Source organism: Marmota marmota, unplaced genomic scaffold (genome assembly GCF_001458135.2).
Source record: "Marmota marmota marmota unplaced genomic scaffold, marMar, whole genome shotgun sequence".
Taxonomy (NCBI): domain Eukaryota; kingdom Metazoa; phylum Chordata; class Mammalia; order Rodentia; family Sciuridae; genus Marmota; species Marmota marmota.
In genome coordinates this window covers 23,352,296-23,365,545 of record NW_026000229.1, presented here as the reverse complement: position 1 = coordinate 23,365,545, position 13,250 = coordinate 23,352,296, and the positions used below count along the sequence as shown (strand labels likewise).

At 33.8% G+C, this 13,250-nt stretch overlaps 1 protein-coding gene and 1 long non-coding RNA gene across 12 annotated transcripts in view; both read left to right on the top strand.

Moving 5' to 3' along the window:
* Tcf12 (transcription factor 12) overlaps nt 1-13,250 on the top strand; it is a 339,696-nt gene that overhangs the window by 135,536 nt on the left and 190,910 nt on the right. Inside the window, exon 4 of one of the 11 annotated variants that reach the window (XM_015480616.2) lies at nt 19-80. The exons of the other annotated variants lie outside the window; for them this stretch is intronic. Coding sequence (XP_015336102.1) covers nt 33-80 — 48 coding nt within the window. The 5' untranslated portion in view covers nt 19-32. The remainder of the gene's footprint in view (nt 1-18; nt 81-13,250) is intronic. 11 annotated transcript variants of the gene reach the window in all.
* Nucleotides 87-6,731, top strand: LOC125613317. Its single transcript, XR_007343845.1, has 2 exons — nt 87-2,318; nt 3,216-6,731. It is a non-coding gene; the product is annotated as an uncharacterized LOC125613317 (long non-coding RNA).

The window sequence follows — 13,250 nt, the reverse complement described above, 5'->3', positions numbered from 1 at the left end:
TATGCCTCTTGATCTCAGGTACAAAACACGAGATGAAGCAGTTAAATAGCAAAGCAAGACAGAAGGGACAGAGACTTAAAGTAAGTGTTTTCTATATATTGCATCTATGTTCCCATTAATCTCTGTTTTGTTATGTAACTGCTCCTTCAGAATGTTCTGAATGTGAAGAAAACTATGGGTAATAAAAGGGTGTATTTTAAAGTTAGGTTTAAATAAACCCATGAGAGTACGTATTTGTTACTCTTGGTGGTATTCAAAACAGCACCTACCTGTAAACTGTAATCTCTGTAATCTGTTTGTTCTTGGATAAGGAAAACGGGGTTATGATGATATGATGAGAGCACCTTTATATCTCTTGCCCACAGAAATCACAAACTGACTGGGTTACCCATTGTTCTGTTTTATTCCAGTAAAAATTGTTTTTTAGTGTCATCTTTATTCCTAGAGATAACAACTATTGAGATGCTCCATTTTAGATCTTTTCAGAAAGAGCCTTTATGTTCATTTCTCCCCTTACTGTGAGTTTCACTTAATTTAGTATGCCTATACATCTGTATTAGGACCTATCTGGTCTTTACAGTTCTCTCTTTGTTTTCTCATTGTTTAGATTTTAAAGCTAACAAATAGAAATCATATCACATTACTCTTTGAATCTTTTTAATGTCCCTTCTTATAAATTGTTAAGTTCAGTCCTTCCCTCCCTCCCTCCCTTTTTTTAAGACCATTCCTTTAGTATTTTTCTGAGATTTCTTATCAGTAGAAATAAAATGCAGGAGATTCTGAATAGTATTTTTAAACCCACTTAACTTATTTTTATTAATAGTAATAATTATAACTAGCCTTTGTCACCATATACAGAGTTCACTTTCATGTGTTGCCTTCATTGATCTTTATACCAACTCATTGAGAAATCTTCATTTTAGACATGAGGCTCAGAGATATGCCTTACCAGAAAGGCATAAAAAGTCCCCGAAGCAGTTGTTATTCTTATTTGTCCAGGACTTTATGGAAAGATATTCTAGGAATTTTAAGATGATGATTCTACCAACTTTTCTTATAAGAATAATGTCCACATTTTATATGTAAAGCAAAACGACACAAGCCATTGAATGAATCAGATAGATTTGCTTCCAGGTTTTTTTTCTTATATTTAACTTGCATAAATTAATTTTTGAATCTCTCATTTCTCATCTACTAAGAGATTGGTCTCATGAGGAGTATGTGGAAATAAACTAGAGGAAGTTTTAAAAAATAAGTAGCACATATCTGGAATCTATAGGTGTGTATTCCTCTTTTTACCACCAGTCTCATGAAAAGGTACATATTCATTCTCTTTTAAAATCATATCGTGAATTTAAATGCCCAACAAGAAGTTCTATAATTTAGAAAAAGTAGATTTCATTTATGAAATTAAAGCGATCAGAAAAGTTTATTGCATTACAGATTTTAGGAATTTGGACATTATTGGGAAAGCATAATGGGGCAACTTCGATTCTTAGAATGTACTTTATGACAGAATAAAGATTCGTACATTTTCAGTTCCTCAAATCTTTTTAAAAAAGAATATGTATCCCACAAGGTAGTTATGAAATTCAAATGAGCATATATATATGTCAGAGGCTTAGCATGATCAATACATTTTGGTTCTTTATGTAATTACTTTTCTTGTCATATTCTCTGATAATTTTATTAGATTATAACAAGCTTGAAATGTTTCTCTTTGACATATTGAACTCATTCTTAAATCTTCATGTTATCAAATGAAATAATTTTAATGTGATTTTATATCATAATTAGTATGGTGCTTTGTATATGGAGCAGAATATATTCTTTGGTGTTTAGGAAATTATTCTGAATTTATTTGTGATTAAGCAATAAAGTACCAGCTGTCCTGTGTCAAATACAATAATGCGTAGCTCAATGGCGGGGGCATGTTTTAAGAAATGTGTTGTTAGGTGATTTCATCATTGTGTAAACGTCATAGAATATACTTACACAAGCCTCGATGGGATAGTCATCTACACACTGAGGCTGTGTGGAATAGCCCATTGATTGTTCCTAGACTCCAAACCTCTACAGCATAATACAGTACTGAATATTGTAGGCAAGTGTACACAATGGCAAAAATTTGTTTATTAAAACATATTTAATAATAGAAAAAGTACAATAAAAAATATAGTAGAAAATGTAAATAATCCATCTTTATGGTGCCCCATACAGGACTTGTAGATACTTGGGGGTGAAGTCAGCCAGTGAGGGAGTGGTGAGTGAATGTAAAGGACTGAGACATTTAGACTTTCAACACATTATATACTTAGGTAACAACAATTTATTTTATTTTATTTTATTTTATTTTTTAAATTTTTTATTGTTGGCTGTTCAAAACATTACATAATTCTTGATATATCATATTTCACACTTTGATTCAAGTGGGTTATGAGCTCCCATTTTTACCCCAAATACAGATTGCAGAATCACATCAGTTACACATCCATTGATTTACGTATTGCCATACTAGTGTCTGTTGTGTTCTGCTGCCTTTCCTATCCTCTACTATCCCCCCTCCCCTTCCCTCCCCTCGCCTCTTCTCTCTCTGCCCCCTCTACTGACATTCATTTGTCCCCCTTGTATTATTTTTCCCTTTCCCCTCACTTCCTCTTGTATCTACTTTTGTATAACTCTGAGGGTCTCCTTCCATTTCCATGCAATTTCCCTTCTCTCTCCCTTTCCCTCCCACCTCTCATCCCTGTTTAATGTTAATCTTCTTCTCATGCTCTTCGACCCTACTCTGTTCTTAGTTACTCTCCTTATATCAAAGAAGACATTTGGCATTTGTTTTTTAGGGATTGGCTAGCTTCACTTAGCATAATCTGCTCTAATGCCATCCATTTCCCTGTAAATTCTATGATTTTGTCATTTTTTAATGCAGAGTAATACTCCATTGTGTATAAATGCCACATTTTTTTTATCCATTCATCTATTGAAGGGCATCTAGGTTGGTTCCACAGTCTTGCTATTGTGAATTGTGCTGCTATGAACATCGATGTAGCAGTGTCCCTGTAGCATGCTCTTTTTAGGTCTTTAGGGAATAGACCGAGAAGGGGAATAGCTGGGTCAAATGGTGGCTCCATTCCCAGCTTTCCAAGAAATCTCCATACTGCTTTCCAAATTGGCTGCACCAATTTGCAGTCCCACCAGCAATGTACAAGTGTTAGGTAACAACAATTTATAAAATTTGTTTTTCTTCAGCAATAAATTGACTTGAGCTTACTATACTTTTTCATGTAATAAACTTTAAAAAAACTTTTTGCTCTTTACTAATAACACTTAGCTTAAAACATACTGTATAATTGTACAAAAAATATTATCTTAATGTCTTCATCTTATAAGCATTTTATTTACAATTTATAATTAAAATATTAATATTAATTGTATAAATTATTTCACCATGGCATTTTCATACATACATATATCACGTGTTGATAATGTGTCCCCTCCCTTTTAACTTTGTTTTTTTTTTAGTTGTAGGTAGATACAGTACCTTTATTTTATTTATTTATATGTGATGCTGAGGATTGAACCCAGTGCCTCACATGTGCTAGGCAAGCACTTTATCACTGAACCACAACCCCAGCCCTCCTGTCTGCCCTCCTTTCTATCTTATACTCCCTCTAGTACTCTCTTAACACTTTCAGGGTTTTTTTGGGTTTTGTTTCTGTATTTTTTTTTTTAAGTTTCCACATATGAGAGAAAATACGTGATGCCTGTGTTTTCTGTGTCTAATTTCAGTCAACATGAGATCCTCCAGTTTTATTCATTTTCCTGTAAATGATGGAGATTTCATTCTTCTTTGTGGATGAGTAAATATTGTGCATATATACCATATTTTTAAATCCATTCTTCTGTTGATGAGCATCTAGGCAGATTTCATATCTTGACTATTGTGAGTGGTGCTGCAATAAGCATGGGTATGCGGGTATCTCTTTTGTATGCTGACTTCATGTCCTGCAGACATATAACCAGAAGTAGTCAGGCTGGATCATATGGTAGTTCTTTTCTTAGTGTTTTGGAGACTTCATATTGTTTTCCATTGTAGCGGTACTAATTTACATTCCCATCAACAGTGCCTCAGTGTTCCTTTTTTCCCACATCTTTGCCAGTATAAAATACATTACTTTTTACTTTTTAAACTTTGCTTAAAACTGTGATACAAGCACATACATGAGATTAGGCCTATACAGAATCAGGATCATCCATATCATTGTCTTATTCCTTCATATCTTGTTTCCCTGGAAAGCCTGTAGGTCAATAACTTGCATGGTGCTGTCTTCTCTGGTAAGAATACTGCCTTCTCAAGTCCCTCCTGAAGGATATTCAAGGTGTTGCTCTTAAAAACAGGCCTATGGTGGTTTGCATTATGATTATTATGATTATTATTATTATTATTTATCATTAATTTACTTGAAAGAAGATACTGCATCAGAAACATCTGCCTTTACTAAAATTTTTTTTTACTGTAGTCTATGCTTTCAAACATTTTTAAGTACTCACTGAAGTCAGCAAAAAGCTTCTTCTAAGCCCTTCACAGTGAATGTTTTTGGTGGGTTCCTCTTTTTCTTCTGCAGTTTGCTTTTCTCTTGTCTCTTTAGCTGTGCATTCATTAGGCGGTAGTTATTTTTAGCTCCATTGTAATCTTGTAGGGACTAATGTAGTAGTTTGCAGAAGAATATTGTTGACTGAAAAGTCATTATATAGTGCATGACTATGTCTTCTCTACATTGGTGATACCAGTATTTCTCATTGACTTTACTTTTTTCAGTTCTTGCTGTGTAAATATTTTTCTTGATTTCCCATTGACCTTACCTTACTTAGGTCCTTTCCCCTCAGTGTCTTTCTTCCCAAGTTGGAATTTTGCATTCTTCTTTTGAAATTCTGTACTCTTACTTGTGGGCTCTTTATATAAAACTCCTTTGTTCTCCCTCTCCCATTGTTCGTGAATTATTTATTGAGATTCCACTATTTTCTAGTCACTGTAACTAGATGGGAAAAACAAAAATGATCAATTCATATTCCATCAGATTCCTAACATGTAAAAAATTACATTAATTAGATTAAGGTTTTCTCAAACTGTGTTTAATAGGATATTAATAAACAATGTGCAAAGTTTGATAGTTCAAAATATTTATGTATTATTAGGTTAAAAGGAAATTAAATGGATTCCTTTGTCATTAGATTTCTCAGTTCTTAAAAAGTATTGCAAAGGGAGTGCTCTTTCTCATGGAAATAACAGAGATTGTTGTAGTACCCAGTGATGAGAGTTACTTCATGAGGAGGGTGGTCCAGAGAGAATAGAAGCAATACTGGCTTAGGAAAGCTGCCAGATATATTTTATAGGAAGTGGAAAATGAAAATCTGTTTTGCAATACAAGGAACAGTGGATTGGACAAGTGAATATAGTCAAATGGGTTACTTATTCTGGGCATCAGATTCCTAACAGATAAGACAAAAATATTTAATAAAATTAATGGTTTCTCAAACTATCCTTAGTAGGATATTAATAAACAATGTACAAAGCTTCATGGTCCAGAAATTTTAGTGAAACAAAAACTAAATGGATTTTTTTTGTCATTAGATTTCTCAGTATTTAACAAGTTATTGCAAATTATCCATTTTCAAGAAACGAATAGAATATACTTCCCACATTCTTCTATTTGTAGAATTACCTCTGTGTCACCTGTGAATTGAGTTTGACTGCAGTAGCATTCTCAAAGAAATAGTAAAATTAGACAATGTAAATGTTTAACTCGTAATTTAGGTCTATGATCGATTTCCATTTTTCTATAACCATGTGAGGGAACTAAGTTTATTTTGTATAATGCTATTCATTTTTGCTAGCACCATTGTTGAAAGAATTGCCCTTTTCTACCCACTAAATTTTCTTCTTATCTCTGCTGAAAATCAAATGGCCATACAGGTGAAGGTCAATTTCTAGGTTCTCAATTCCATTCTTCACATTTATACCATAATCTCTTGGTGAATATATCTTTACAATAAATCTTGATAATCAGGTAGTTTAAGCCTTCCAACCTTCTTATCCTGTTCCAACCTTCTTATCCTGTTTTAAAATTGGGAGATCTTGGTTCTTTGCATGTAAGTTCTTTATTCTACTTTTCACATTCATACCATAATCTCGTGGTGAAAGTACCTTTACAATATATCTTGATAACCAGGTAGTTTAAGCCTTCTAACTTTCTTATCCTATTTTAAAATTGGGCTGTTGTAGTTTTTCTGTATATAAATTGAAAAATTTAAACTGTTATATCAGTTCCTACAAAACTTCTAGGAATTTGGTTGGGATTGCATTAAATTTATACATCATTTTGAGGGTAATTGACATCTTACAGTATGGACTCTTTTAACCTGTAAAACATATCTCTATATTTAAGCCTTCTTTAATTTCTCTTAGTAGTAATGTGTTATAGTTTCAGTGAATAGGTCTTGCACATATTCCTTTCGGTTTTTTAATGAATACTTCATAATTTTTGATGCTATAGTAAGAGTACCTTAATCTCATTTTCTGATTTGTTTACCTTATTTACCATTTGTAGTAGCTGTTTTGTACATTCTTGAGGATTTTCTGTTTGGAACTACAGTTTAAGTTTCTTCATTTCTAATCAGGAATTTTTTTTTCCTTTTGAACTACCTTTGTATATGTTTTGGGATTCATATTGCTAAAAACAAATGTTTATATCTGAGCAATATTGGTCTGGAGGGTTTTTCTTCTTGTGAACTATTTTGCTGTGATACCTTTTGGTATCATGGTGATGCAAGCATGAGAATGAGTTGAGTATTATTACTTCCTCTTCAAATTTCTGGAAGTTTGTGTAGCATTGGTATAATTGTCTCTTGAAATGTTTGGTGGAATTAATTACTGGTAATATCTGGACCTGGAGTCTTTTGGGATGATTTTTAATTAAAGTTTTAATTTTATTAAAACATAAAGGGCTATTCAAGTTATCTTTTTTATTTTAAGTAAGATTGATTGACTTGTATAATTTAGGAAGTCAGCCACGCGACCAGCATGCTGGCTTCGTACAAGAGGTTCGTAGCATAGAAGTTAACTAGTAAGATCAAAATAAACACACAAGACTCAATTACCTTTTTCTTTGACCAGGTCTGAGACGGCCCTCCCTCTGGCTCCTGCCTCGAACCACCTGGTGGGGCAGCAAGGCTTACTCAGGACTAGCAGGAGAGAGAGAGAGAGCACGCTAGAGGATGGCCTTTTATTGGGGAATAAGAAATTCAGGGGAAAATTCCATCCAGTGAAGGTCGAGGGGGACAGCATTCCAAGGTCAGGGTCAGTGATTGAAGGGCTCTGCACCTAGAGGGGGTGGGGATTAGTTCGACACAGTTTAGCCAGAACGCCTCATACCCAATCAGGGAGGTGCTCAATCACGTGTGAGAATGGCTTCCCACAAGGAAGTATGTTCCTTTATCCTTTTCGTCTAAGTTGGATATAACTTTTTCCTAATATTTTGTTGTGTTTTTCTAATGTTTATATTAGTTATCTCTTGCCATGTTAAATTACCACAAACTAGATGGCCTCTGGTAACATACTTATCTTCTGAAGCTTCTATGTATGAGGAATCTGGCATAGCTTAATTTGGTCCTCTGCTTTTGGGGTCTCTCATAAGGTCATAAGTAAGGTGTTGGTCAGGACTGGGATCTCATTTGAAGGACTACTGGACAAGGACCTACTTTTAAGCTCATGTGGTTGTTAATAGGATTCAGTTCCTTTTGGGCCATTGAACTTAGGCCCTCAGTTTCCTCTTGGCTGCCCTCAGTGACTTGCACAAGACTGAAAATATGCTTATTCAAGAGATCCTTAGAATTTTAATACCCTATTTGCCATCGAGCAATTGTTTTTCTTACTACAAACTGTCTTTAAATATTTGGATACTGGCATTTTTTTTAATCAGCAAAAATCTGTTCTTTAGTTGTGCTTTACTTCTAAGTATTTTTAACTAATCTTTGAAATGGGGATTCCACTTTTCAACCAGCCAGACTTTGTAGATTCTGACAAGGTAGCGGTATTGAGGATTCACGATTTATTTTGAAATATAGCAAATAGTATAATTCAGCATATATATAGTATGTTCCAGGGACCTTTAGGTATCCCTGAGATCTTTATAGAGTGTTTTCAAAATTAAAATAATTTTCATATACAAATAAAACTTTATTTGCTTTTTTTTCTTTTTTCTTGGGGGTACTGGGGATTGAACTCAGGAGCACTCTACCACTGAGCCGCATGCATCCTCAGCCCTGTTTTGTATTTTGTTTAGAGACAGGGTCTCACTAAGTTGCTTCACGCCTCACTTTTGCTGAGGCTGGCTTTGAATTCATGATCCTTCTGCCTCAGCCTCCTGAGCCACTGGGATTACAGGCATGTGCCACTGCGCCCTGCTACTTTTTCATTCTTATTCTTTTCTCACTGTACTTTGGAGATTTTAAAGGCTACATGATACAGAATAATGTGTTTGCTTTGGCAGTTAAAGGGATGTTGGCTCTTGTGTCCTTGTGTTCTTAATTTTTTAAGGTGTAATTTTGAACATGGTAAGGTTTTCATGTCTTTTAAAAGTATAAAGAAAAGTATAAAAGTATACTTTCAAAAGTATCTCAGAACTGAGAGCAGAGGTGTTCTGAGACCCTGAGAATAGCTGTCTGTTGGAAATGATTCTGTATTAGCCTATCTACCTTACTGCTAGATTTCTTGGTGCTGAAGAGTAAAAAATTAGTGACTAACATTAATCTGCTGTCATACTAATTGAAATTAAATCAGTTCTCTACTGCTTCTTGATTTGGAGAAATTCTCTAATACAGTTTTTCAATCTGTGAGATGGGAGAAATATAGTATTAGATATGTAGGTTAACATAGGTTAAATTAATCAATCTAATACATGAAACACAGTGCTGTATCAAAGTAGATAATCAATAAAAGTTAGCTGGGATGACTATGGTCACCAGAGATTTGCTTAATGACCCTTGTGTTTTCTGATGATCAGTATGTTTCATTTTGCTTCAGAGCATTCTTTTGCAAATCTTAGTGTTATTTCTTCTGCCCCCCCTGGCATTAATTCCTACTGTTTATTTATTTGTTTGTTTGTTTGTTCTAATCAATTATACATGACAATAGAAAGCTCTTCAATTCATTGTACACAAATGGAGCAGAATTTTTCACTTCTCTGGTTGTTGATGAAGTAGAGCTCACACCATTCATGTAATCATACATGTACATAGGGTAATGACGTCCATCCCATTCCACCATCTTTCCTACCCCTTTGTTAATTTCTACTTTGATGTGCCATTTGAAGCTGTCCTGTTAAATTGACATATTTTAAGCTATTAATACTCAACACAGGAATTTTAACTTAGAATTTGGCAGGGTGGTTTGGGTTTCATTTAAAAATTAACTGATCATGCTATCCTGCCCCTTAGACTAATAAGTAGTCTAATAATACTAATCAAACCTAGGAAGCTGAAATGTGGCATAGTTTAAATATTGTGATTAAGTCATTCAGTTTATCAAAATATTTTTAGATGTGCTTGCTTTTTTTTCCCCAAACTGTGAACTCCTTGAAGGCAAAGCCCATTGTATTTATTGTATTCTAGTACCTAACACAGCACCTGATAGGTTACAGGCAGTAATACATGTGTACATATGCACCGTCATACTTACATATGTATGTTTTACCTTTTTACTTTTCATAAGTAACTATATTAAAATGATGTAAAGAAGTAATTAAAAGGTATTGGGAATGGGGAAAAAGAAAAGGGTAGGAAAAAGTCAAGAGAATAAAAAATAAGATTTGACAATTGTCCACAAGTACTCCTGGAGGCATCTAAGTAGGTATTGGTAGTAAACATTAACAACATAAGAATTCAAATCAAGCAAGCAAGCAGACAAAAGAGAAAATCCATTTTAGTTCTTGTTGATATTGAATCATCATGTTTGATTACATCATCATGTTTGATTACATAGATAGCTTAGTTTGTGCCACTGTTAACCTTAGTATTAAAGTGGCATATCTCCCAGTCTTTCTTAGGAGATGCATTATAAAAAAGAATCTGCTACTGTGAGCTATTATTGATTGTTAAAGGAATGCTGGTCTCCTCTTTTTGTAAATATCTTGAGACTTTTGTATTATGTGCAAATGTAGTTAACCTTATTTTCCATAAATATTTGAGAAATTTTATTGGTGTAAATACAGGAAAATCATATCAGTTTGGATTAAATGTCTGATTCAGAGTATAGTTTAACGTTTTAGGAAATAATTATCGTATTATTTTTACTTTTAATTGTACTTGTATTAGCTGAACTTATTCCAATAAAGTGATGCCACTTGAACTTGGTTGACAATTTCATTTTACTAAATAAATACATATATGTGTATACATATAAGTGTAGTTTTCTTCTGATAAAGGATCAGGCAGCTACTTCTTTGACTGTATACTAGATTACATTGCTGGCTTGTGTTTTAAATACCACGTTTTGTGAAGAATGCCACCTTTAAACACTAGAATCATGATCTAGTTTGTGATGCATCTACTGAGAAGCATTCAGAAAGCCTTACTGATTGAGGAAACAACACATTCACTTCCACAATTTATGTTCACTTCAGGGAACATGATTTCTGATATACAGCCATAGGGTAGAACTATTTTTATGCTGTTAACTTTTTTTCATTTTTCTGCCTTCAATTTTTTAAGAATTCACATAATTTTATTTGATAAGTAACTATGTTATGACTGAACTATGGCATATTTCTGGACAAATGAATACCCACAAAAACACTCCTAAGAATTGGTTTGTTTTTATTCAGATCTGATGTGTGTTTTTCAAACTGGTGAATGAGTAGCCCCTGGTGGTCATTTTTTAGCACTATGTTGCTAACTCTGAGGACTTGTTCTTTCCTGGTTGAAGAAGGAAATGGCTTCACTTACTGATACTTGAAGAACTTAAAGGAGAATAACAAACTTAAAGGAGAATAACATGCAAAAAGTCAGTAAGTGCTAGGAAAATGGGAGGATATTTAGAATTTAACTTTTTTGACCTGTAGAAGTAAGGGCTAACGTGAAAGAGAAAAATTTCTTTAAATGCATCTTTGAAACATCAACACGTGAATCAACACATGAATGGAAAGACTCACTGATTTTATAGTTGATATTTCAGAGACTTAAATATTCAAAAAATTATTTCTCGAAACAAAGTTAGAACTTTCTCAAAAAAAAAATGCTTTTTTAAATTAGAAAACTCCAAAAGTTTAAAATGAGGAATGATTCCAAATTCAAGAAAAACTTTATGAGATCTTTAATTAACCTACTCATCTAAAATAGAGTCTCTACTGAGAGGACCCTGTTTTTGTTTTCAGAAGCCCACTTATCATTTGTAAATCACCTCTAAAAGTTATGCTTTGTGTATCAAATATACTAACTCACCATTAAATTACACTTAACTTATATAACCTAATGACAATACCTTTGTTTTTCAAAGGAAGTTCTAGCATTTCAGCTTCTAAGAATTATCTGGAAGAGAACCTGCTTAACCAAAAATAGGGTACTATCTCCTTTGGGTATTAAATAGAAATGCAAAGTCTTGCATTGCCTTTTCTTTCTTGGATTATCCCCATGACATCTGTGATCTTTTATCTAGATGACCACCATGGATTTCAGAGATCTAGGAATTGAGGAAGAGTAAAACAGGTCTGTCTCTTACAGGTCTTCTTAGGTTCAGTTGCTGTGTCTCAGTACCTTCAGCATTGCAGAACAAATCTTGGATTCCCTATGAAGCCTTCTGATACTGTTTCTCTGGTTGAACATCCAGCCGAATTTAGGTTTTATGCTCTGTTCCTAAGAATTTTTATATCTCTGTGTGTGTTTATTATGTATATATACATACATATCTCTCACACATACACAATTTGATTAGTATTATTATTTGCAAATTTTGTACATTACTACCAAGCCATTCAGTTACCATGTGTTGGAATGGCGTTATTAAGCCTTTTCCAGTTCATGATAGTGAATATTAATTCCAATTTCTTAATAATAAGGGCTAATCTTAGCTGGAGATACTTAACTAATTTTTCTAATGCTGCAGAAATTTGATTCTAGTTTTGTTTGAGCCTCAATTTGTATTCCCCATTATCTCAATTTCCTAGAAGATTGTTGCACTGCATTCCCGCCTTAGGCAAGGGAAAAGTTCTGCAAGGAAATAAAATTGTCTGTAGTTGATTTGCACTTATGAAAAGATTTTTCATTTTCCAATTTGTTTGGTTATTCATTATCAGAGTCCATAAGTTCAAAAAGTTCTCAAGAGTTTTTTGACTCTGCTATTTTGAGCACCATTGCCAAAGTGGATAGTTTTAAAATTTTTATTTATTTCGTTCTTGCATTGTGAATTCCTGTTTGAACAAATGTATTCATGTTATATGACTCCCGCCTATCATAGAGCCATTCAATTCACAAGAATTCTAGAGAAAAACAGTTATTATTAGAGAGATAACTTTGCATAGTTGGGCTCTAGAGTTAGCTTGAATGAATTCAAATCCCCATCCTGCTATACAGTCATACTTCTGGTGAGTTATGTAAACTTTTTATGTGCTGCTTTCCTCATCCGTGGAATGGGAATATCAGTAAGTAATTCATGGGATTGTAAGGGTCAAGTGAGAGATACCTTTTGTTCAAGTTCTGGCAAGTAGTATTATCATGCGCATGCTATTATTGTAAATGTTGGCATATAAAACCTTGACTTAAGGAGAATGAGGGAAAATTTGGTGTGTATTCCTAGAAGGAATTGCTGATTCTTCAAGTGACTTGCTTGCTTTTTTCACCTTTAGGGAAAATAAGTCCAGGCCAGTGATTCAGCACCTATTTGAATCAGTCACTTAAAGGAATATTATTTCACTATTATACTTTTATTTTGAACTTACCCCTAAAAAATGGGTTGGCCTTAGTCATGAGGACAGGAAGAACTGGGGGTAAATGGCAGCCACGTGGTCAAAACCACCATGGCAGATGACAGATTTCAAAAGTATTGTCCTATAGATCCTACCAGGACATGCAGTATTGTTTTTACTGATGAATTGTGAACTAAGTGTTATGGGCATAGGTCAGAATTTGAAATTAAGCATCAACTGATGCTGTTGCCATAGCTATCATAGTTAATTCAACAATGAGAATCAAGACAGGAT